Source organism: Excalfactoria chinensis, chromosome Z (assembly GCF_039878825.1).
Source record: "Excalfactoria chinensis isolate bCotChi1 chromosome Z, bCotChi1.hap2, whole genome shotgun sequence".
In the NCBI taxonomy this organism is placed as follows: domain Eukaryota; kingdom Metazoa; phylum Chordata; class Aves; order Galliformes; family Phasianidae; genus Excalfactoria; species Excalfactoria chinensis.
Window position 1 is genome coordinate 13,194,278 of NC_092857.1, and position 24,712 is coordinate 13,218,989.

At 44.4% G+C, this 24,712-nt stretch overlaps 1 protein-coding gene across 3 annotated transcripts; it reads left to right on the top strand.

The window, feature by feature from the left end:
- The first annotated feature begins 1,172 nt into the window (after positions 1–1,172).
- Positions 1,173–18,086, top strand: ZNF131 (zinc finger protein 131). 3 transcript variants are annotated; one of them, XM_072359634.1, is made up of 8 exons: positions 1,173–1,289; positions 4,859–4,997; positions 8,062–8,163; positions 8,949–9,093; positions 10,339–10,699; positions 10,802–11,024; positions 14,658–14,788; positions 15,826–18,086. In XM_072359634.1, exons 2-8 carry the CDS (start codon positions 4,874–4,876, stop codon positions 16,486–16,488), a joined length of 1,749 nt encoding a protein of 582 aa, XP_072215735.1. In that variant the 5' UTR covers positions 1,173–1,289; positions 4,859–4,873; the 3' UTR covers positions 16,489–18,086. The 3 variants fall into 3 exon arrangements, with proteins under 3 accessions (XP_072215735.1, XP_072215734.1, XP_072215736.1); XM_072359633.1 differs by having other exon boundaries at positions 10,339–11,024; positions 15,826–18,080; XM_072359635.1 differs by lacking the exons at positions 1,173–1,289; positions 4,859–4,997; positions 8,062–8,163; positions 8,949–9,093 and having other exon boundaries at positions 10,679–10,706; positions 15,826–18,080.
- The last annotated feature ends 6,626 nt before the right edge of the window (positions 18,087–24,712 follow it).

Consider the following 24,712-nt stretch of genomic DNA (forward strand, 5'->3'; position numbering starts at 1 on the left):
AACAGAACTCAATGAAAAATAAGAAAAGCACAAACTGCCTTCTTGTTGGGATAAGCAGAATGTGCTTGTACTGATAATAATAGTAATAATTTGTAGTGTTTTGGTCCTCCCCTGGTAACTTCAGCTATATTTCTACTGCAACCACAAGCTACTGGAGGTATAGTGCTGCCACCAGAAATTAAAATGTTTTAAAGTGAAAATCTGAATGCAGGAGATATCAACGTTCCTAATACAATGGAACACGCCTGAAAAGATAGGCTGTATTTCTGATGGAATTTCTTCTGGATCAAGACAGTGCCCAGCACTTTGGTAACTTCTGGTGGAGGAGGAACACAGTAAAGCAAATTGTATGGATTTGGCACGATGGAGAAGTGCTGAACGTCAGTAAAACAAGCTTGTGAACAGTTCTGCGGGCAGGCCTGTCAGAGCATGTCGCTACCGCGGCTACGACAGACCGAAAGGCAGCTGGAAGGATGAACACTGCGTGCCCTGAGGCGCTGCGTTCTAACGCTGCCGTGCCGAGAGCAGCACCCCGCCTGCCGCCCAGCGCCAGCTGACAACTCGGCTGCGACGCGGCCTGGGCTCCGTCCGGCTCAGCAGCACGGCCGCAGCCTCCCCGCCGCGTGCGTTTCGACCGCGGACACGCGCTGCCCGGCGGTGCGCCCCTCCTGGTGCCACCGTGACCGCCGGGAGCGGGACGCGTGCATCGCGGTGCGGCGGGCAGGCGCCGTTTTGTGCGGGAGCATAAGTGAGGGCCGGGAGGGCTGCAGGAAGGGCTGTTCGCCAGCAGTTCGGCACCGAGCAGCTGCCTGGGACACGCAAAAACGTACACCGCGCGCACATCGCTCTGGGCCTTTGCCGCGTGGGACCAGGTGCGCATCCCGCCGGACCTGTGCGCCTCGGGCCGCCGCGTCCCCGTCGTTCACACACGAGCGCCCGAGCGCGAACCCTGGCGGCCAGGCCGCGGCACGCCGCGGCGCCCGAGGGCGGCACAGCCCGCGCTACGGCCCGCACTACGCCACGCTACGGCCCGCACTACGCCACGCTACGGCCCGCACTAGGCTACGTCCCGCACTACGGCTCCCGGCACGCCCCGCTTTGCAGCGCACTGCCGCCCCCTCCGCCCGCCGCCCGCGCTGTGTGAAAGGTGACGCAGCTCCCACTTCCGCCGCGCGGGGCAGGCCGGGAATGCGAGTCGCGATTGGCCGGCGCCCGCCCCGCTTTGCAGCGTGCGGGGCAGCAGGAAGCGAGAACAGCGCGAGCGCGGCGCGGCGGAGCGGCTCCTGGCGGTGAGTACCGGGCGGAACCTTCACCTCGCCCCGCGGGGCGCTGCGCGGCGCCGAGCCGCGGCCCGCCCGCGATCCGAAAAAAGATCGATTTAATGCGCGCTTTGATGACGTAATAAGGGCTAACGAGGCGGCGGCGCCGCCGGGCGCGCCGCTCGGCCCGCCGCCGGCTCGGGCCCCGCCGTGGGCGCGAACGCCGGACACTCGCGCTACCCGCGGCCGCCCGCGACGCTCCCGAGCCGCCCGTGCTCGGCGGGCCTTCGGCCCCGGCTAGGCCTTCCGCCTTCTCCCGCTCCGGGGACTAGGCGGGCGCTGATTGGCTCCCCCGTGAGAGGCGAGACTCGCTGCGGCGCTACTATTGGCGGAGGTTCGCGATAATTGGCAGCGGCTCTCGCCAATAGGAGGGCGCCGGCTGCGCTTTCGGCGCGCGGGTCGCGGCCCTGGGGCGGGGTTGGCTGCGGCCGAGGGGCGGGACGCAGCCTGGGCGACGTCCGTGCCTGAGGCGGGGCGCGCGCTGCCGGGCGCCATTGTTGTTGCTGAGGAGAAGCGCTGGGCCGAGCGCCGCTGTCGTTCCAATGAGCCCCGGGCGGCGCGTCTGTCCCGCCTGAGTAACGAGCTCACTGAGGTGGATCTGTAGGCACTGATCTGCACGCTGTCGGGTCAGACGCAGCCCGTTTCACAAGCAGTTTCACAAAGGAGTGAGAAATAGAGCCGCTGGCTGAGCTCTCCCTCAATAGCGAGGTATAAAAGCAAGTGATCGGGCTTCCAGCGCTGGAACGAGGGCCCACGTGTAACCACTGTGGTGCTTCCTCCCTTCCTGCTCCGGAGCAGCGACGTTCTCAGCAAACATTACAAAAGCCTTGGCTTTTTTTTTGCTGCTTTCCGCCCCTCCCCCGCAGTATTACAGAGCCTTGCTGTAATACTCAGGGCTGTAAGATACCCGTAAATTCTGCAGTCCTGTTTGCTTTCCCTTTTTTCTGTTTTTTCTCCTTATTTTGTTTTCCTTTTTAAATCTTCTGAAAAAGACTGAAGCTTTGAGGAGAAAAAATAGTAGAACTTGGTCAGTTTGGTAGGGAGCTGCTGATTATTATTTTGAGGTCAGTTTGGGGTGTTTTTGTTTGTTTGTTTTTTAACATACCCCTATGGATATGCAGTTTAATTCCAAATTACATTTGGATGGGTGGGAATCATGGTATTCGTGGGCCAAAAGCTGGTTTGGCTTTACTTTTAGGATATTATTTTGTGTCCAGTTCTGAGCTCCACCGTTCAGAGAAAAAAAAAGGAAAAAAGGGAAAAAAAAGCCAAACAAAAAGCAGGGATCTCATAGAAGAAGTCCAGCAGCAGGCTGCAAAGATGACAGAAGGCCTGGAGTATCTCCTGTATGAGGAAAGACTGAGTAACCTGGGCCTGTTCAGCCTGCGGAAAAGAATGCTGAGAAGGGATCTGATTAATATTTATAAATGTCCATAGGGAGTTGGGAGGCAAAGGGTTGAGGCCAGTCCCTTGTGCTGTGTAGTGGTGGGATAAGGAGTAATGGCTTAAAACTTGAACACAGGAAGTTCCATACTAACATATGAAAGAACTGATTTGCACTAAGGGTTACAGAGCACTGGAACAGGTTGCCCAGGGAGGTTGTGGAATCTCCTCCTATGGAGGTATTAAAGACCTGGCTGGGCACCTATCTGTATGAACTACTGTAGGGTACCTGCTTTAGCAGCTGGACTCGATGATCTCTTGAGGTCCCTTTCAACTCCTGTGACTCTGTGGTGTTTTTAACTTCACGCCATCTATCCTTGTATGATTTCCCCCCAGAAAAGCAGGAAGAATTAAGCACTGAAGTAAATGGCTGACAATTTCCCTTGTGACACTTGATGTGGAAGCCCAGATGACTGCAGCTTTCTGTCTGAGGCTCATTGGAATAGATGAGTGAAGGCAGCAGCATTCATTCCTTCCACCTCACTGCCTCCCACAGGCTGATCTCCTCCTCTCCTTTGAGAGTCTAATACATATTTCAGAGCCTACTTGGCAAAGCACTGGTTGCAGGCAGAACTGGACTTCTCTAAGCAATTGTTTTCGTCCTTTTTCCCCTTTCACCTTCTCCAAGAGACAGTTTCTCTGAGATACAAGGAAGAGCATGTCTTGTGATTAAAATACAAATCTGAGGTTTTCCTTTCTTTGATATGTTAGTAGTAAGAAAATAGCTTTTGCTTTCATAGTTATTAGGTAATTCTTTTCCTCTCTTTTTCCGTCAAACCCATATACCAAACTGGTATATGCACTTGTTGGAAACAAAACAGAACTTATGCAGCCACACGAGGGAGCTGGTATGCATGTCGACAACAGCACAGGTGCAGTGAGTACACTCAGGACAGGTCTACGCTCGGGCTCTCCAGTTCCAATCACACACACAGAAAAATCTGCACTGGGAGAGACAGCACCCCTCTCATATAGTTTCTTCTAGCATCCTGAAAGCAACTGCTTCTTTGCCACACTGAAAAATTTCATTTCTATATTTAGTAATACTAACTGCTCTTCTTTCTTCCTTTGGTCTATACTGAGCTTAACAGTGTAGCAAAGGGTATTTCTCAAATTCTTTTGCATCTCGCTGTCTTCTCTCAGAAGCCACATGTTCTTCAAAGTGAGTTAGAATATGAAAAAAACTGAAGTTTCTGTACTAATGTGACTTTGAAATGTCTTCATTTTTTTCTGAAGCGTTCTCAGCGTGAGGACCATATGAGTGTGGGTGCTGAAGATGAGGGCTGCTGCATAGATCTGAAGTCATTTTTTCTGCAGCTAATTTATGAAATGCTTTGCTTCCAGTGCTTGGACTTACTCCAAAGATTGTTTTGCATAAGCAGCTGAGGTGCATCTATGTGTCTCCACAGGCAGTTCTGCTAAACCTTCCTTCCACCCCCAGCTATGATTATTGTATCAGTAAAGGAGGAAGGGCCATAGGATTACAGCCCACTTATCTCTATCAAGAGGTTGGCAACAAATATTTCACACAGCAGGGGAGAAACTATGTGACTGTGAATGAAACAAAAGCCTTATTGTTCTTGAGCATAGAAACTCTTCAAATCCCTGGCAACTCCAACCTTCTCAGAAGTTTATAAGTGCTACCTTAGGACTCTCATACTTAAAGTAAACACGTTGTATTCACTAGATATAGAATGTACCTTAAGCAAGGGAGCATTAGCAACTGTTCTTCCACCTAATAAATTGATAGAATGGCAGGAAGTGACTGTAAACATCCTGTCACTGCAGTGATGAGCTGTTGTTAAGTAGTTAGCTGTAGACATGTTATATCCCTGCATTATTTGCTTTGAGAGAGATGAGTACTCACTGAATTGGAGAATTACAAAATGCAGTTTGACTGCTGTTTGACATAAGGCCATACTAAATTAACTCTAATATTTCCTACCTGCAAGTTAGAATGAGGGAAACCTGTTGTCATGGTAGTTTGGCATATCTCTTGGTAGTCCCTGAAAAGTGCCAGTTGGTTCGTGTGTGTAAGGTAAGCTGCACTGACTGAGTGGCAAGGTATTCTTACTCTGCTAATGTGTATTTCACAGGCTTCTCCTTCTGCCATGGAAGCTGAGGAAAAAATGGAATGTATCCAGGAATTCCCAGAACACTATAAAGTCATTTTGGATAGATTGAATGAACAACGTGAGCAGGACCAGTTCACAGACATCACTCTAATTGTGGATGGTATGTATGGGCATGTGGACCGGCTGGTATACAGAGAACTCTGACACCTGCAAGGATGTCTTGCGTTTGTCACGGGTCAGCTGTCAAACCAGGTTGCTAACAAATTTGTGCTACTGAATGGGCTGCAGGTTGCTTTCAGAATTTCTTTTAAAGTGTTGGGGTAGACAGTGTCTCCAGCAGTCATTAGTAATTGTGCTTCTGCTTTTTCAAATAAGTGGCTGAATACTTTTAGACAGAACCCCATTTTGTAACTGCTGTACTGTATTTAATGTTAAGTATTTCTAAAATATCCTAAAAATGTTTTTCTCTAACTTAAGCTGACGGTTTGCATGCAGAGAACTTGTACAAATACTACTTAAAAACAGCTTGAAGTAAGATTGCTTCTGTGCTTCTATAGTATTTGCATGCTGCTTTTAATATGTTGCTAAAATAAGGTGGAAGAACTCACCTTTCCTTTTTTGTGCGTGTTCTAGAGACATCAAGTATTAGTCTAAAGGGAAGACAGAGATGTAAGTGCTTATTATCCCATCAGAAGCAGTGGTGTCTGAGAGATAGCCTGAGATTTCTTTTTACACTAAACATTTCCTATAATGGATGATCACTTCAAGGAAGAAAGGCAGTATCCAATAGGACAGCCTCAACTAAAGAAATACCGCCTGACCCTTGAAAGTGTAACCATTGCTCACTTGAAGGAAAAGGTTCATATAAAACCTGTCTTAGAAAAAAGAAAGCAAACGAAGAAAAGATTGCTCTTCCGCAGTTGCCAGGGTTTCACTGCCAGTGCTTGCACAAAACTTAGCCAGAATGTTTGTTTGTGCTCTAGTGTTATAAAAGTCCTGTATATTGGGCTCAAAACTGTTTTCTTGTACATTTGTGCAGTTCTAATCTATATTGCATTTCTTATCTCTATCCCATGAAGCATTATAAGTGTTCGTGCCTGTGCCTTGGTGATACAGTGATAGGAAGTACACAGCCTGGAGAACAGAGGAGAACCACTTCTGTTCTACAGCTGTGTTTATGCTAGCTGAAGTGGTGATAAAATTAGATCAGTATGTAAGAGTGGTAAAAAGCACAGCAAACTTGGATAAAATCTAAGAGCTGTGCCCAAGACACACATGGAAAAGTTTTCACAGGGATTTACCATAAATATTTGAAAAGAGAAACTCTGGAGTAAAAAAGTACTTGAAATGATTGAATTGCAGAACTTTAATAAGACCAGTCCAATGATGTCAGCAAGCATGTGCATGGAATGAGAGAGGCCAACTGCAGTAGTATCCCATGTTACAAGGAGACACATTAAATCACAGAATCTTTTGAGTTGGAAGGGACCATTAAAGGTCATCTAGTCCAACTACCCTGCAATGAACAGGATTGTCCACAGCTAGATCAGGTTGCTCAGAGCCCCATGCAGTCTGACCTTGAATGTCTCCAAGGATTTGGCTTCCACCTTTCTGGCTACCTGTTCCAATGCCTTCTCATCCTTATTGTAATAAACTTCTTCCTCATGTCCAATCTAAATCTCCCTTCTTTTTGTTTGAAATCATTACCTCTTGTCCTGTCACAACAGTCTTTGCTAACAGGTCTGCACCCTTCCTACTTGTCATGGGTTAACCTAAAATCTACCTGCACCCATGACAGGGAAATAGACAGCCTGCAGGGCTGCTATCTCAAAAGGAAAAGGGAAAAAGGGAAAAGGAAAATAAATACAGCAGCAACGATCTAAGGAGGCACACTTATTTACTAAATACTATATCGGAATACAGAATAACACAATGTAATACAATATAATTGGAATTAAGGCTAATGAATCAGGTAAAATAAGAGAGAGTGAGTCCCGAAACCGAGAGGCCTACTGTAACTCTAGGCGAAACAGCTGGAATGCTTCCACACACTCCCCCATGGCTGGCAGGATCCAAGAGAAGGAGTCCAGCGCCAAAGTGAGATTATATAGAGTCTGTGTCATATGACTGACCGTGATGTTCCCTGGGACATTCAGTCTTCTTCTGTGAGCAGCACATTCATCAAAATTATCCATGCTTTATCATGATGTTATGATGTGGAATACTGATAGCAAAATTGCAAAACCATGACACTACTTAATAGCCTCTCTTCAGATACTGAAAAGCCACTCTCACATCTCCCTGGAGCCTTCTCTTCTCCAGGCTCTACAGCCCCAGCTCTCTGAGCCTATCCTCACAGGAGAGGTGTTTCATCTCTTGGATGATTTATGTGGCCCTCCTCTGGATGTGCTCCATCAGGTTCACATCTCTCCTGCACTGAGAATTCTGCATCTGGACATAGCACTCCAGGTGAGGTCTCACCAGTGTAGAGTAGAGGTGCAGGATTACCTCCCTCACCCTGCTGAGCACACTTTTTTTGATGCAGCCCAGGATACAGTTGGCTTTTTGGGCTGTGAGGGCACATTGCTGGCTCACATCCAGCTTCCTATCCATTGGTACCCCAGGATCCTTTTCAGCAGGGCTGTGTTTCAACTCCAGCTTGTACTGGCAGTGGAGGTTACCATGACCCAGGTGCAAGACCTTGCACTTAGATTTGCTGAACCTCACGAGACTCACCTAGGCCCACTGCTCATCCTGTCTAGGTCCCTCTGGGTAGCATGCTGTCCATCAGGCATATATACTGCACCCCACAGCTTGGTGTTATCAGCAGACTTGCTGGGTGTGCACTCAGTCTCACTGTTGATGAAGATATTTAAAAGCACCAGTCCCAGTACTGACCTCTGAGGAGCACTACTTGTCAGTAATCTCCATCCAGACACTGGGCCACTGAACACCACACTCTGGTGGTGCTAGCACTCTCTGTACTAGCTAGTTCTTTGTTCATTGAACAGTCCACCCAATCAAATCCTTATCTTAACAATTTCAAGAGAAGAATGTAAAGGGTGACTGTGTCAAAGGCTTTCCCTTCTCTGCTAATGCATATGGCTGTATGTTGTTAGGGATTTGTAAAACAGATTTTACAGCTGCTTTCTTTTGTTCATCTGCACTTAATCTACAGTATAAATTAGTAAGGTGTTATCTTAAATTTTTGTCTCTCTTGGCAGGCCACCATTTCAAAGCTCATAAAGCTGTCCTTGCTGCCTGTAGCCAGTTCTTCTACAGATTCTTCCAAGATTTCACTCAGGAGCCCTTGGTGGAGATTGAAGGTAATCTGATTCATGTAGATAAAAGTTTTCAGCATTGTGTACTGGAGCTGGTAATGAATCCTTATTAGAGGCTGACATGCATGCCTGATGATATCAGTTAATTTTTAAGGTCTCAGCTCATGAGTTTTTCTGAGGTAGCCATTGTAACTGAAAGAAGCTTCCCTTGAGATACAATTGTGAAGATAAAGAACAGTCACAAATTAAACAGTTCGGAAGGGAGAGTGAGAGATTCTGAGTTGTTGGATTCTTTATTCTAGTATGTGCCTACTGAGATCTTGGTCCTTGTAATTTTTTATGACTAGCAAACTGACCTTTTCCTTGATAAAAGCCATTCTGTTCATGCAGAAATGACTCCCAGTGATGGCTAGTGGCAGATGCCTTAGCAGGAGTGCAAGAATGGGACAAACATGGAGCAATACCTCCGTTGTAGGCAGGGAGTGATTTCATGGAACTATCAGTATGCTTCTAGTAACCTGTTGATCAAAAGTCTTCTGAGAGACAGATTGTATTTTTCTATATAAATGTATACATTTAATCTCTCTGTAAAAAGAGCTCTTTGTTCACATTATTTTTCCCATAGTCCTGTCTTTGTCATGGAACTATTCTGTAGGTGTTTCAAGTTTCCATGTTTCTGTACCAGGCTTGTTATTCCAACATGAGCCTTTTAAGGATGTCAGCTTATGACACTGGCATCTAAAGTAAAGTGAGCGAAATTCTGAGAAGGGAAGCATGCAAGATTCATGAGATAGAGGCTTTGGTAATTTGCTTTTCTTTTTTCTTTACAGGTGTAAGTAACATGGCATTTCGTCACCTAATAGAATTCACCTATACAGCAAAACTAATGGTCCAAGGTGAGGAAGAAGCAAATGATGTTTGGAAAGCAGCAGAATATCTGCAGATGTTAGAAGCAATCAAAGCTCTTGAAATCAGGTAAATACGTAAGCCTCTTTTACAAACACTGAAATGTGGTCTTAAAATCTTCTTACTAGAGCCATCTGCTAGTATTTTGAAGTGCTGTTCCTTATCAGGGAACCTTATAATCTTGTGTGGGGCCCCACTCTCTTCTATTACAATAACTGGGTCAGAGTTGTATATGTAGCTTTGCTTAGTCTTCCCATGTCACTGCTTGGTCCCATGCATAAGCCTCTCTCTGGTCACACAGCTGAATTGCCTTCACCTGTGCTCCTGCACTGACTCAGTGCTTGCCTCAGGTGGTCAATCAGAGGTTCAGGCCATGATTCAACAGTTCTCCTGCATGACTAGATTTCATGAAAAAATTCATCAGACTGCAAAGGCAGGTAAAAGCCTTTGGATTAGTCTTATTAGACCAATTTGAGATAATACCTGACCATTTTCAAACCTGAAAATCTGGAAGCAAAACTTCAACGCTATGGATAATCTTCAGAGTCATCCTTGGAAACAGTCTCACTCAGCTCTGCCTGAGGTTATCATGTGATAGTGTCTCTGATGTCTTGGAGGAAGAATGTTGTGTGTGTGGGTGATGCAGGGATGAGGGGTTGGACTCGATGATCTATAGAGGTCCCCTCCAACCCCCACAATTCTGTGATTCGATGAGGGAAACAGATCTGGGCAGTTTGTTAAAGCCCAGAAAATTAAATAGAGTATTCTTTCCACATCTCACTGTCTTCTCTATTTTTTTTCTCTCTTCTGTTACCTTGTGTTCTTTCCTGAAGTGCAAGATTTTACAGTAATCATTGTGCAGAGTGACAGTTCTTGTGGTTTCTAACTTTAAGGTACCACAGTCAATAGGATGCTCTTCAGAGCTTGAGAGATTGATAACAGAGAAAACACTTGAATCTTATTTCTGAATAGAAAAAAGTACAAAATTTGACAAGTTTCTCGGGTAACTTGTGCCATTAGGCTAACTGGTCTTTCTTACTGATCTGTTCTGTAGCGTTCAAGCAGGGGTCTGTAAGAGACTATAATAACCTCATGTAAAAAGCTCCATAGCACTAACCTTCTGTTTTGCAGCTCTGAGGGGTACAGAATAAGGGGAAAATAGCTGGTGCAATGCACTCTGGTTATATGGTCATTCATCATTCAGCTTCGTTGAGAAACGCCTAGAAGGTGTTTAATGTGGAAGCTTGCTATCAGGTAGGAGCTTTTATGTAAGCATTTGTAGAACTTAACTGTGTTTACACATCTATTTTACAGAAACAAAGAAAATTCATCAGCCTTAGAATCAAATGAAACAGAAGGTAAAAGTAAACTGAAAAAGAGGAAGATAGCTGAAACATCTAATGTTATCACAGAATCACTGCCATCTGCAGAATCAGAGCCTGTTGAAATTGAAGTTGAGATTACCGAGGGCACAATTGAAGTGGAAGAAGACATTGAGACACTTGAGGAAGTAGCTTCTGCAGAGCAGTCCATAAAGTACATACAGACAACGGGTACATCCGATGAATCTGCTTTGGCTCTTTTGGCAGATATCACTAGCAAGTATCGTCAGGGAGAGCGAAAATGCCAGATCCAAGAAAAAGCTGACAATGCAGCTGATCCTTCATGCAAACAGGTAGAAGGTATTGAAATTGTGGAACTTCAACTGTCACACGTGAACAATTTATTCCACTGTGAGAAATGTAACCGTTCATTTAAATTGTTTTACCATTTTAAGGAACACATGAAAACACACTCTACTGAGAGTTACAAGTGTGACATATGCAATAAAAGGTACCTACGAGAGAATGCTCTGAAACAGCACCTCACCTGTTACCACCTTGATGAAGGTGGTGCCCCTAAGAAGCAAAGACCTGGCAAAAAAATACATATATGCCAGTACTGTGATAAACAGTTTGACCACTTTGGGCATTTTAAAGAGCACCTCCGGAAACACACAGGTAAGAGCGCTGCTGTAGTCATGTTCTTGTGACTTTAGCTCTAGCACTTTGGGGTTTTGCATACTTTGAGGAAGCAGCTGATGTAATGAAGAGAGCATGTTAGTGCTAGAAATACTGGGCTTCTAGCTAACACTGTAATCAAATAATTGTAGAACTATATTTATGATTCTGTGCTGATGGGTTTTTCCTGTTGATATGAACTGAGGATTTGAGACTCTTTTTTAATTATTAAAAATACACACCTGAAGCAGAAAGACCTAATGAAGCTTCTTGAGTGTATTAAATAAACATTGGCTATTAATGATTTGGTGAGGCATGTTTACTTCTTTAAAAGTACTAAACCAAGAGTGGCTACTTTTATTTTTACAATTTTACTGATACATTCTTCTGCTTAAACAGTAGCTGAACTTTGAGCTTGTCAGTGTGAAATATCCTCCCATTGCAGTTATGTCCTCGCTCTTGTCATCTGCAGTTTGACTGTGTTTGTTAATTAACAGCAAAACATTTCTACTGACTGCAGTAGACTTCTGTTGCTGTACAGTCTACCTTTTTGAAATGTGAATAGTGTCTTCAGACTGCAGGATGACTCACACTCCTTCTTTCTTCCTTATAGCAAGGGAGATTAACATGCTACTTCTTCATCTCATTAAAATATCCGTGTGAATGGATATTAAGCATTACATAGATAACTTTTTGAGTGTAAACTATATGATCTTCCAGATGATTTTGATTAATATGTCAGTAAGAATTTGATGGAGGGCAGCAGCTCTATTCCTTCGCAGTTCATTCTTAAAGTCTTTTAAATAGAACTTCTTCAAATCTGTGTGTGGGACATCTGAATCTTATCTATGACACTATATTTAGTCTATGCTATTCCCAGTAGTTCTTTAAAATTTGCTTTTGCAGAGTCTTTGGAAAATCCTTACTCTCTATAAAGTAGGGAGCATTTCTTCTCTAAAACTGAACTTATTACAGGCTGTATAACAAAAGTATTTGCAGATAAAAGTTCGTGGCAGATTAACAGTAAGTTAGATATCTCCTTCAGGAGGTAGCTGATGTGGCAGGATTTGGGGACAAAGCAATTCAGCAGAGAGCTCAAGCAGTACAGAGAACTTTATCAATATTTATTGGTACAACTATTACATAGAGTTTAATTATTTCCAGCTTTATGTTTTGGAAATATTGGCCTTGGAATCACAACATATTATACCACTTCATTGTGGTCTCCTAAGGTTAGTGGGAAAAATCCTGCTGACCCAAAGGCATTCTAAACTGAATTCTGTATAGAATTTTTTGAATGCTATGTAAAATGAAATGTTCAGGAAGAAAATGTCCTATGAACTATTTCATCCTGGTGCCTTTTGAATTGCAGCACCAGAAACAGCATTAAGGTAACAGGTGCAGAAGAAATAGATTGTTTATTCATTTTGTTAATTCTACTTGACGTAGGAACTTGACATCAGCAAAAGCTGTTCCTTGTCTCAGTAAAAGAAACCAGAAGGGACGGCCTCTTTAACATACGTGTACACTGCCTGAAGAATTCTCCCTTTTTTTTTATTAAAAAAAATAAAGATTGTCTTCAAGATTGTCCTGCATGTCGTGTACTTCTGACAGCACTGGCAGTCATCTCCAGAATTCCTAAAACAGAGATTGTTTTGGTGTGGTGTAATGATCGTGTCTTTTTCCTCCCCCCGTAAGAATGAATGAGGTTTCACTTGCCAGTCAGAAGTAACTCACACGACAGAAATTCTGCAAGGAGGCACATGTGTAGTGTATACCAGGTGAAGTCAGCAGGTGTGGGTTGACTTTCATAAGAAGAGCAATTTCCTCATACAGAAGTCAATCCTAGATGGAAGCTGCTGCTCTCAATCTGCCTGCCTCATCCTGGTATTTTGCAAAGCTTATATCCCCTAGCTAAGAGATGGAAGAGCTTTGATTTGCTCTGATTTTACTGATAATTCTGTCTGCTGAATATTTCTCAAAGCTAAGCACTTGGTTTTTATAGGTGTTTTTGTTTGTTTGTTTTGTTTTGTGTTGGTGGGGTTTTTTTTGTTCTGGTTGTTGTCATTTTTTAACTTTTATGGAGTTTCTGAAGCACCCATGTGTGGAAGTAAGTGGAGGAGTTGTGCATGCTGTCCACCATCCCTCTGTGCAGCCCGGGCTGTGGTGCTGACACGCTGTGCAGTCACTCACCTTTTGACCTTTGGATGTTGGCTCTGTCATCACTGAGCTGTCACTCCTGGGTGCATTTGTCAGAACGTGTTGGAGATTACTGCAGAATTTGAGCAGGAGTGAATAGGTCTGCCCCTGGCTGGGCAGTGTCTTGCAGCAATGAACTATTTAAATGTGGCTAAATCACAGACCAAGTGTAATTCTGTGCTGGGAGTTTTATACTGTTCTGTCACCTTGGCTTATCCATGTGTTGTTGCTCACGCACAGTCCGTGATTTTTAACGTGGCAGACTGAGGCAGTTGTGCATGCTCTGCCTTACCTATGCAGTACACTCCAAAGTCATTGCCTTTTGTCATGGATACTGGGAATATTCACACCTTTTAACTTCTTGTGTGGCCCCCAGCTGTGTGGGATGGAATTATTGGCTATGTGTGGATTTCTGTTGAAAAGCTACATAAGCATTTCTATATATCTTTATTTCCAAAGATAGAGATGTATTGGCTTTCCACCCGTCAGTGTTGTCTGTCTCCCTGAAGCTGCAGGCTTTAAACTTAATTTAACTAACGCAGGCTTTTTACATTGTGCACTGAAATGCCTCAGCCTCGTTAACTGGTTTTTTTCTGTAGTTACATTGATGCCAGCTTAATTATCAGACTTTAAGAAGAAACGTGCTGTTCCTAATTTTCAATGCTTTCATTTCCTTGAATTTCATTCTGTTTGTGCATGATGAAATCAGTAAGCAGACAGCACAAAGTTCTGTGCTACTACTTGATGTCAGTCATGGCAATACGCTACTTGTGATGGGAAAGAGCAAACTGGATCTGTTTTCAGGTTTGCCTGCTGCTTTTAGCTGCCTTCCCAGTGGAAAACGCTCCTGGATATTGATACCAAGTTGGAAACAAAGTGACCAAAGAGAAAGGAATTTTTTATCTTGCTATCTATGTTCCCCTCTGATTTCTGTTGGCTTCCCCCCACCCCCCTTATTTTTTCTTAAATGCTGATATGTTGTTATTTCATGAACATACCTGTGAGCTGCAGCATGAGTTGTTACAGTTCTTGGAAAAAAAAGGTTGTGTTTTCTTCTTTAATAATTCCTTTATTATGTCACTTTGTATAATTTCTAACATCGAGTCTTTGTGAACAGACAAACAGCTGCTATTTCATTAAGATATTTTGACAGAAAAACAATCTATCTTTCATACAAACCTAAAATGTGCTTCAGACAGCACCAGCAATGATGTTGGATTGTCTTTTTCTAGATGGGACTCAAAACTTCGCATTAGGCTTTTGCCCTTTCATTTACATGAGTAAAATTTACTCTTATTCTTTAGAACAGTTCAGCTGGCCAAGTCTTTACAGCATGTTTATCAACTTTTGCAAAAGCGAGAGCAGAAGAAGGGAAAGCTGGCAGAAGACTGGTTGTTTTTATGCACTTACAAATCCTTGTGTCTGTCTTTGTAGGTGAAAAACCATTTGAATGTCCAAACTGCCATGAACGTTTCGCTAGGAATAGCACGCTCAAGTGTCACTTGACAGCCTGTCAGTCTGGAGCTGGAGCTAAAAAGGGAAGGAAGAAGCTGTATGAATGTCAGGTGGGTAATGAGGGTTGCAGTGTATAAGGCTGGACACCTCCATCCTGTACCGGGAGTGTGGATGTACTAAGCAGGGAAGGCAACAGGAGTAGGCTTATGGCAACAAGGACTTCTCTTATTACAATAAATATAAGAATCACATTCAACCACGACATGCAGAGAAGTTCTGATATCTATATATTGCCATTTGAAATGCAACATTATTGATAAGGGGTTTTATATTCTTATTTCTGCAACCTCCTCAGGGTTCTTGATGCACTGAACTAGCCTTTTCCTGCTTGTGTGCATGCTTCACTCAAGTCCAAAACACAGAGTACTCTGTAATCTCCTGTTTTATTGTTCTTCTGTTTGATACTCAGTGTGCTGACTTTATCTGTAAAGTCATTCCATCTTGTGATGACAATCCATAATATCTTTTAAGCAAATATAAATTCTGTAGATAGATACACTCATTTCTGCAGTGTCTTTTTATGTCGTTTTCAAGCTACTCATCTCCATGCCAGCTGGAGGGAAGGACGTGTGCTCAAAATAACATGTCTGCAGAGTAGGCAATACTTCTAGCTGGGCAGAACTTACGTGGATGTAGTTTTAAGAGATTTAAGAGGGATGTTTTTTTGAAATGACAAAATGTGAGAGTTTAATCCAGCTGGTTAAACCTCCTAGTGCTGTGATCAGAACTGGATAGAAGTCCTGCATCTAGAACCTTCACTAACAACACTTTCTGCCTGTAATTCTTGCACCAGACACTTAGTGGGACATGCTTCTTTATCTAAATTCCACATAGAGTCAAAATAAGCAAAATTCCAAGTGCTGTACTGACTGATAAATTTGGTAGCAACTCAAAATGACATACTTTTTCTTCATAACAGCTACTCTGTTGATCTGAAGCTAACTTCTCAGGTTTTACCTTTGACATGTGTTGGGTTTTTTTTAATCTATGTCTCAAGAAGCTACATTGTGTAAATGGAATGAAGCAGGCATTACACTTTGTCATATTTCTGTTGGCACTGTTATACGCCCTGTGTCTTTTGTTTCAGGTTTGTAACAGCGTGTTTAACAGCTGGGATCAGTTTAAAGATCACTTGGTAATCCACACTGGCGACAAACCCAACCACTGTACTATGTGTGATTTGTGGTTTATGCAAGGCAGTGAGCTGAGAAGGCATCTAAAAGACACGCATAATATTTCAGAACGACTAGTGACAGAAGAGATTCTTCCAGTGGAAGCTGTGGAAGGTGAACCAGTAACATCAATGACTATAATAGAACAAGTGGAGCAAGTTCACGTCCTACCAGTAATTCAGGTACAAGTGGATCCTGCACAGGTTACTGTGGAAGAGATGCACCAGGATCTCATACAGGACAATCAAGTGAAAGGCACACAGATGGATGAACTGCAAGAACAGGTACAAATTAGTTACCTGGAAGTGGAGCACATTCAAACTGAGCAAGGTGCTGAAGTTCATGTGGAGCAGTTGCATGTTGAGCATGTTAATCAAATACAGATGGAAGAAGTACGAGCAGAACTTATAGATGGCACTGACCTTGAACAAGTAGAATATGAGAGTGTTGACCAAGGAGATCCAGGAGAAAAGGAACCTAGTTGCATAGATGATGCAGGTAAAGAAGTTCATGAACAGGCTGAAGAGTTAAAAACTCAGCAGTTAGAGGAAATAAAGAATGAAAAGGTGGACAACTAGGACAGTTAACAACACTGTGCGGGCTTAGGGTTATAATACCAAATTCTGTTTTGTTAACTTTCACGTTGACCTTTGAACTGTCAGTGATTGTCTTTCAAATATGCTGTCCTTAGGAAGCTGGACAAGTGGACCAAAGTTAGCTTTCTTCATGTACAACTGAATTTCTGTCACACGTGAAAAGTAACTGTCATTCATGTAATACCACAGAACAGAAACTACCACAGAAACGGGCAGCTTTGCGAGAATTTTAAAAATGAATAGCTTGTATTACTGTTATACCATTGCTGGTTATGTGTAAGGATAACTTCACCTCTTTTCTTCTTGCTGTAGAAGCAAGCTGTTGTTATAGTTTTGCAGGGTGTCTGTGACGGAAGAATTAGTAAAATCTGGTGGCTTCTGATATAAATGATCCATCGGGAACCTGTGAATTTCTGGGCAGACTGCCTGCCATCCACCTGCGGTGCTGTGTCTGACATAGACCCTGCATTTCTTTGTATCAAGCTGGAACTTCTGAACTTTCATTCTGGGTGAAAACCATTTTTGCTGGAGATCTTGGAGCACAAAAATTCTGTGCCTTTTCAACACTGACGGGTGGAATTTCCGCAGAGCTCCTGAGGTGTTCAGGAACCCAGTTCAGTAAAAGGCAATGTAGGTAATGTTTTAGTGCTTTATATTTTTGCTTGAAATTGTCATCTACTGATTTTTTTTTATTATTATTATTACTTTTTTTTTGCATTACACTTACTATGAGGAGTGTTGGGGGAAGAACCAAATAACATGGGGATAATAGAACACTCTAAAAGGGACACATTAAAACAGGAAAAGCTCTTTAGAGACTGTTAAACGTGAGCTGGAGGAAAGCTACCAGCAGACTTTTATAAATACTCGTTTTTGAAAGTGAATATGTTTAAACAAATGCAGAGAAGACTTGTCTATATGGTGTTGGATTCTTGGTTGCTTGTTTTTATTTCGAAATGAAGTTCTGACATTTGACACAAAGACATTGTGCTAAAAATAAGAATAAAAAGCCATAGGTATGAGTGCTAAACTGGGGATCGGAAAGGAGGGGGTATAAGCATTTTACTCAATATTACACAATAAAACAATACCAACCGTGAAATGTTGCACTATTTATCTCATCTGATAAAGCAGAAACAGCAGAGTGACTGGCAATTACGGTGTCAGATCTCAGTGTTAACAATCAATCTCATTATAGTAATGGGCTATTAATTTAACTTTAAAAGATATGTTTGTTTAGAAAGTATCTGTCTAGATATCTGTTCAGCCGTGTTAAGGACTCCTAACTCTCAATTACTGCCTTGAGACCAGAGTTCTGCGCTTCTGAAGAACTTGCTTTGCAAAGCCTTAAGCAAAGGGCTCGCAAAGGAAGTTCTCTAACGCACTTAGTAATCCTGTAGCTCTTAGTTAAAATCAAGCTTTTCCATTCTGTCTTCTCCAAAGGCAGGATTATTTCCTGAAAGTTGTGCTTTTATTTAGTGTCATGCAGAATGGTTGTTGTGTTTTATCTTACCCGTTGAGAAACTGTTGCAAAACAAACACGGATCTCAATTAAAATTCCCAACGATTTGATTAACGTGATTTGCATTTCTGTCTTGGCTTGCGGAGTGAACAGCTGAATTTATGCAAAATAACACTGAAAAGAGGGAATGAACAGAAATGTGTGAGGCATGGCTGGATTTCACAGCGTGAACATGAAAACGGGCTGGGGTTAGGAGCAGAAGTATGGATTTTTTTGGCAGTATCCACTAAAAGCCAAAACTGTTTGTGAAAGTAGGACAGGGAGAGGAGGAGGGGTGGGCGGTTTGAGCTGCTGAATTATTCAGACGCACTGAGAAAGGATTAGCTGCCGTTTCGGAAAGCAGTTTTCCCAAGCTGAAGCAAATGTAACGGGCAGGCTCTGGGGGTGAAGTCTGATGTCATTCCTGTGCAGAACGGCCACCAGGGCAGCATTTTGCAGCCCCCGCTCCGGTTTGCCTGCCTGAGCGGAGCTTCCAGCCAGCTAGTTGTGCAGGATATGGAACTGAGATGCTGTTCTTTGTCACCATGTCAAATACTCGATATTGCATTTATAAAACGTGTTTAATTCGATCGTTTAAGGACTGAAGCATCTCCACAGGGATACTCTTAGGAAAACACAACAGGCAAGTTGGACTTTGTGCTGTTGTTTCTAACAAGTTTGTTCTTAAAACAGACTCCAGCGTATGTGGCAAATACTTTTCATATGAAAGTAACCTGTTCCTAAAGCCCCGGCACTCTGCAGCGTTGGGGCTATCATTGTTGGTAGCGGTTTGTAGCAGCCGGATGGCCGCTCACACCGACCGCATCCTCACGAGGGCTGCGCGCGCAGATCCCTGCTGCGTTTGGCTGTCAGGGTTTGTGTTCTGTTCTGTTTCCCCGGCCGGAGCCCTTGACCTCTATAAAATGCTTCTGCTCGAGCCTGCCCTTCCGAAGGCTGACACCTTTCTGAGGGAGCGGTGCGTACCCCTGAGGGCTGAAGCTGCCGGCTGCGCCTCTCGGGCACCACGACAGCGGGGCACGACGCGGGAGGCGTCCCCTCCGCTCCGCGGCTGCCTCTCACCCCCCCACCCAGCCGGGCAGCCCTCGGGGCGGGGTGGGGGGCACAGCGGGAAGGCCGAGAGAGGCGGGCGGGAGGCGGGCAAATGGCGGGCTGCCCGACGAGAACAAATGGCGGCGGGCCGCGGGAACGACACGGCTGTGGTGGAGGGACCTGCGGCCGCGGGGCTCCCCGTCCAAGAAGTCCCGCCTTGTGCCGGGTGGAGGCACTGCCATCCCGCACTGCTCCTACAGAGCGGCGGCAGAGTGGCTGGCCCGGTGTCTGTCAGCAAGGGCAGCGCGTGTCGCTGGGAATTCGTGTCGGCAGGTTGCTCTGAAACTTACAGCTCCTGCTTAGTTCCGTGTAAGTGCCTGCAGAAAGCACGGCGATCTGTTCCATAGGGCAGATTTTACAAAGCGCTGCTTTGTGAACAGCACCAGGAGCTGTGCGCTTCCACCAGCCGTGAGCTGCATGGCACACCGTTAACGCACCTGCAGCAGACACTGCTGACACTGTATGGCTGTGTGCCTGGATTGCCCCCTCCAAGCGAAGGAGGAAAATACATGACAGAAACGTGCTTGTTTTCAGGGAGGGAAGTGTGTGTATAAAAAAGAAAACAGAATAAACGCAAATATCACTATCGAAATGGTTCCATGTGTCTTTATTCCTACTACATCTCCGCTAACAACATCTCGAACGAGAACTACTTTCTTTGCACCGTGTAATGTCTTCTCAGACCTAAAGCAGTTCCACAGGGAGAGTAATCCCATTGCTGTCAGTGAGAGAGGATAGGTTTTTTTCCATTTATTTTTCCTGGTCATTAAATCCATCCTCAAGTGTTTTTCATTCAACTGATATCTCTTTTCTAACCTGTGGTATCACACGTGCCACAAAAAGTGCTGATTTTTGCCCTTCTTACAGTTTCTTGTAGGGGATCTTTGAGATTACTGCTTTAAAAATTGCGGCTTTAGAGGTATTTCAGTAATTGGTCTCCAGTTATGAAGCCTCTTGCATTGCCCTGTGAAAATAGTGACACTGTAAACTCACACAGCAGATCTCTAGCCAGGTCCCACATTACTGTGAGTAAACATGATTTATTGTAATACTTGTTGGTTGTTCTGTTTTGCAAGCAGTTAAGTGGCACTGGAAGAGTTTGTTCCTTGCACTGAACCATTTTCTATTGCCTGTACTTTATTGTAGTTGCACAGAATGATTCTGCGAGCAGGCAGCAGTAGAACTAGCTCCTTGTCTTTTCTGCAGCATGAAACCAAAAACCTTTCTTTCTGTAGCAGCAAAAAGAAGTTGCTGAGAAGATAACTTCAAGATAGGCTCAGTGTGTCCCTTGATAGGCTTAAAATATGAGAGGAGTCTACACAATATAGGAAGCATGGGATAAGACTCACTTTATTACATCTATGACATAAACACTTATTCCCGTACTCTTTCCAATGCCCTTGGAAATTAATAGAAAAATACTGTTTTGAGAAATTTCAGATAACATCCAGGGATGTTTCAGTGCTTCCAGAATTTGTTCGTGACCTGACCCGATATCTTTTGTGTATAGTTGTGAGTTAGTATTCTAAGATGTAGAGAGTTGGAGATTACACCAGCGTGGATCTCCTCAATAAAATAACTGTGTGTATGTCTGTCCTGCTGATAAATCTTGTTAATGCTCATGGAGACAGATCTGCTCAGGGAGGATAGTAGGATACATTTTCTGCTGGTTGTCACGACAACCATAAATCCGTGCATCTGTACAGCAGCATGTTAATCCATCGAGTTTAATCCAGTTTCCAAATGAGATCATCAGTACTGAGCTGCTAGATAGATAACAGCTGGTTCCAGCGGCCTTCATTCCATTCTGTAAAACAGCCAGAGTCAAAGCGATGCACATGCAGACTTCTAGGAAAGACACAGCTTTAAGGCAATCTAAGCAATTTCTTGCTGCGACAGAAGTGTCTGAGTTGCCTCATTGTCCTTAGCCTGAGATTGTCAGATGTTTGTAATAAATATTTGTTCTCTGTCTTAAGTCATGATGTCATTCGTGTTTTAGAGATTGGATCAAAAGTCTTTAGTCCCTCATGAAGGTAAACCAGTTATACTGTGCAACAAGTGCTGGTGCTATCATGATTTCTGTGTTGTAGAATAAAGAAGTATTTACTTTGAAGGAAATGAAAAAAACTTGAGGATTTCTTGCAAAGCAAATAGAAAATGCTTGGAAACTGATCTGGCACTGAAGAGTTCAGAGTTACTCTTAGTTTGTATTGATCCTCAGTTGCATTAGCCTCATTTGTTATTCTGAAATTACTGCATTATTGGTTCCAGAGCTTTTGCTGTGTTGACTGCAATGTATTTGTGGACTCAGGGTTTGTGTTAAGCTACCACGAAGCCAGGTAATGAGGCACAGCTTATGTGCACACGGTGGCTTAGTTCAGACACTGCATTTATGTAAAATGGCAGCCCTGTCCTTGGACAATGGGTCCATGTGTTGTGCTGTTTTCTGTACAGCACCATTAAAATGATGATGTTTTTTTCCTGAGTTTCACAAGAATTCATTGCCCTGGTTCTTGTCTTGTCACTACACTCCCTGAAAAAGAGACCCTCTCTGTCTTTCCTGCATCTCCACTAACTGGAAGGCCACAATGAGGTCTCCCTTGAGCCCCCGCTTCCCTGGGCTGAACAAGCCCATCTCCCTCAGCCTTTCTTCACTGGAGAGGTGCTCTGATCATCTTCATGGCCTTTCTCTGGGCCCATTCCAACAGCTCCACATCTTTCTTGTGTGCTTGATGCCCCAGACCTGGACACAGCACTGCAGGCGAGGCCTCACAAGTGCAAAATAGAGGGGGACAATCACCTCCTTCTCCCTCCTGGTACAGCGCTGGATACAGCTGGCCTTTCAGGAAGCAGGCCCACGTTTCTAGCTCATGTCCAGCTTTTTGTCCCCCAGAACCTCCAAGTCCTTCTCCACAGCGCTGCTTTCAATCCATTCTCTACTCACCCTGCATTCATGTCTGGGATTGTTCTGACCCTGGCACAGCACCTCAGTAGTTTCATGTAGGCCCACTTCTCAAGTCCATCTAGGACCCTCTGAAGGACATCTCTTTAACTGCACCCCTGAGCCTGGTGTGGTCAGCAAACTTGCCTCAACCCCACTGTCTGTGCTGCTGACAATGATGTTAAATAATGCCAGACCCAATATCAGCCCCTGAGGAGCACCACTAGTCTCTGGTCTCCAGCAGGCTGGATGGTACAGCTGTAAGGGACAATAATTTCTGTTTGACTCATTGTTGGTATCTTGTTTATGTACAGATGTATTGCACAGCTACACAACCACATTAAGCACAACCACTGCAAACCTTTGTGGCTGTGTTTATTGTATTCTCCTGCTTTGGAGGAGCCAAATTCCTCATGGGCTCCCTTTATATGTGCTGCTGCGGTGAGGGAAGAGCACTGCTGCACTCCTGGCCTTCAGGCCTTCACAATCATATTTATCTCTGCAATGGTATTTAAGCATGTCTTCTAAAGGCCAAGGAGGACACACAGAGAGCTCTGCTTAGGCCAGGGGTGCTCATGACATCTTGAAAAAGGCTCAGATTTTTGCAGGACCATATTTAAAAAATAAAAAATCAAAGGAAAGCATTTCTGAAGTACTGTTAAGGTAAAGGGTCCACTCTTCTGCAGTATGCAGATGACTGTTTTTTATGTTAATTTGAAGTGTAACTGATCAGCTCCATTTGGAGGAGGAGGTTTCACTCGGCAGCAGTTCAGCTGTAATCAACTTCTTGCGTCAGTAATTATTTTTTTCAAAAGTATTATTTTATTTCAAAACCTTCTTGCTTATTCTTTCTTGTTCCCCATCCCCATGTTCTCCTCTGTCCCGCTCTGTCCCTTGTTCTCGCCTGTCCCATTAGAAGCAGCTAATGTCATGCTAAATGGAAAGAAGAGGTGCAGTTTCCCATCAGAATCAGAGCGCTGGAGCAGCAGCATGAGCTGGGTTTGGCCTGATTCCCAGGTGCAGACTGTATCATCCTCTTTAGCGCCCTTGATCTCCAGTGACCCAGGATTTGATGACCTCCTGAGGATGTGTTTGGCAGGAAAAAAAAGCAATCTCTGAAGTTAGGAGATACCCAGAATATCTCCTTATGCCTCATGTGAAAGTGCAGGCATTGAGTGATACATTTTGGATATATGTCAGAATATAGACTAGAGTTACCAGAACTTTATAATTGGAATCTGTGGTCAAAGAAACACATAGGAACTGAGGTGTCTGGCATTCATAACAATTGTCTCACTGGGTATCTTGTGCAGAGCCATCCCCATGAGCCCAAGTTGTGCCTATGGGGTAGCTGTGTGCCACAACACTCCTGAGCATGAGAACCTCCTGGAGGGTTTCAAACAGGCTTTCACATACACTGAGTGTGTCTGAGTGGTGCTCCGGTAACAAAGCTGCTTCATAGAAGATCTGATCAAGTTCCTGTCAGTTATGTTTTGCTTTAAAAAGCATGGAAGTAGGTTTTGTCCAGTTGTGGGGTAACATCTTTAAAGAAACTGTGTTATTTATATCAGCTCCATGTAACAGACATCTGAGACAACGTGAGACATCTGCAAAGAACGGGTTGTGTGGGGACACTGCCTGTTGGAAAACATTGCTGTCGATGAAAGCTGGAAGTAGAGCAAACACATCGCTCACCTGCCTGAGCACAGAGCTGCCCTGACAGATGCGTTGCTTCAGAAGTTGCTTCTTTCAGAGAAAAGCCCATCTTGGCAGTGCCCTTGTTTTGTTTTCATGTTGGTGGCTTTCCCTCTTGCTCAACCTAAGCTGAGAACTTTGTCAATAAGGGTATTTGCTTAGCTGTTTGAATACCTGAAATGAATTCAGACATGCAGTGCTGCCCACAGAGGCAGCAATGTTTAACTGGGAAGCTCTGTGACTGCTGGCTTTGCAGAGTCATGTGTGAAGTGGGAGCAGCAGTCTCTGACCTCCATCCTTCATCCTCTTCAGGCCAGTGAGCAGCTGGCATTGACACCTGTCCGAAGTGGAAAGCCGGGTGTCAGCAGCTGTGGTCAGAGCCCACCTGGAAAGGAGAATGCCAGCAGGCCCCAGCTCTCCTGTGGCTTTCCCAGACTTGTGGACTGGTGCACTCATGGCTGTGGGTGTCTGCGTGACAGGTATGTTGCGAGGTGTGGTACAGTCTGGGTTGGAGGGTGTCAGATGGAAACACTGCTTTCAAGGCTGTGGAAGAGGGAAAACAGGCAGAAGCCCTGATGCCCCACACTTACGGCTGGCTTGTATAGCTTTGTTTCACTGCTGCCCATTGCTGCTGTGGGGAACGTGCATTTCTCTAATGTGTTTGTCCACGCAGCAGAAGAGGCTTTCTTCTGGTTTATTACTGTTACCAATCCGGACACAATTAGAGACAAGTGCAGTTACCTGCAAATGTAGGGAGAGCTGCTGAGTAAGTCAGGAGTAGTTTTGCAGAAAGGACTCTGTGGCTGCACCTGTGCCTGGTGGCAGTCTGTCTGGCTGTGTGACTGGCAGTCTGTCAGCGCCCATCCATACAGAGCAGTGCTACAGAAGAGCCTGGTTTCTGGCTGCTGCAGTGCGAAAATGGCAACCAATTCCTCTCTCACAGCAGAGTCATTTTCTAC

Excerpts from the sequence above, each read along its gene's own strand:
- ZNF131 (XM_072359633.1), top strand. The coding sequence starts at position 4,874 with ATGGAAGCTGAGGAAAAAATGGAATGTATCCAGGAATTCCCAGAACAC. Across the intron at positions 4,998-8,061 it reads CATCACTCTAATTGTGGATG|GCCACCATTTCAAAGCTCAT; the intron begins GTATGTATGGGC and ends CTCTCTTGGCAG. Across the intron at positions 11,025-14,657 it reads GCACCTCCGGAAACACACAG|GTGAAAAACCATTTGAATGT; the intron begins GTAAGAGCGCTG and ends CTGTCTTTGTAG.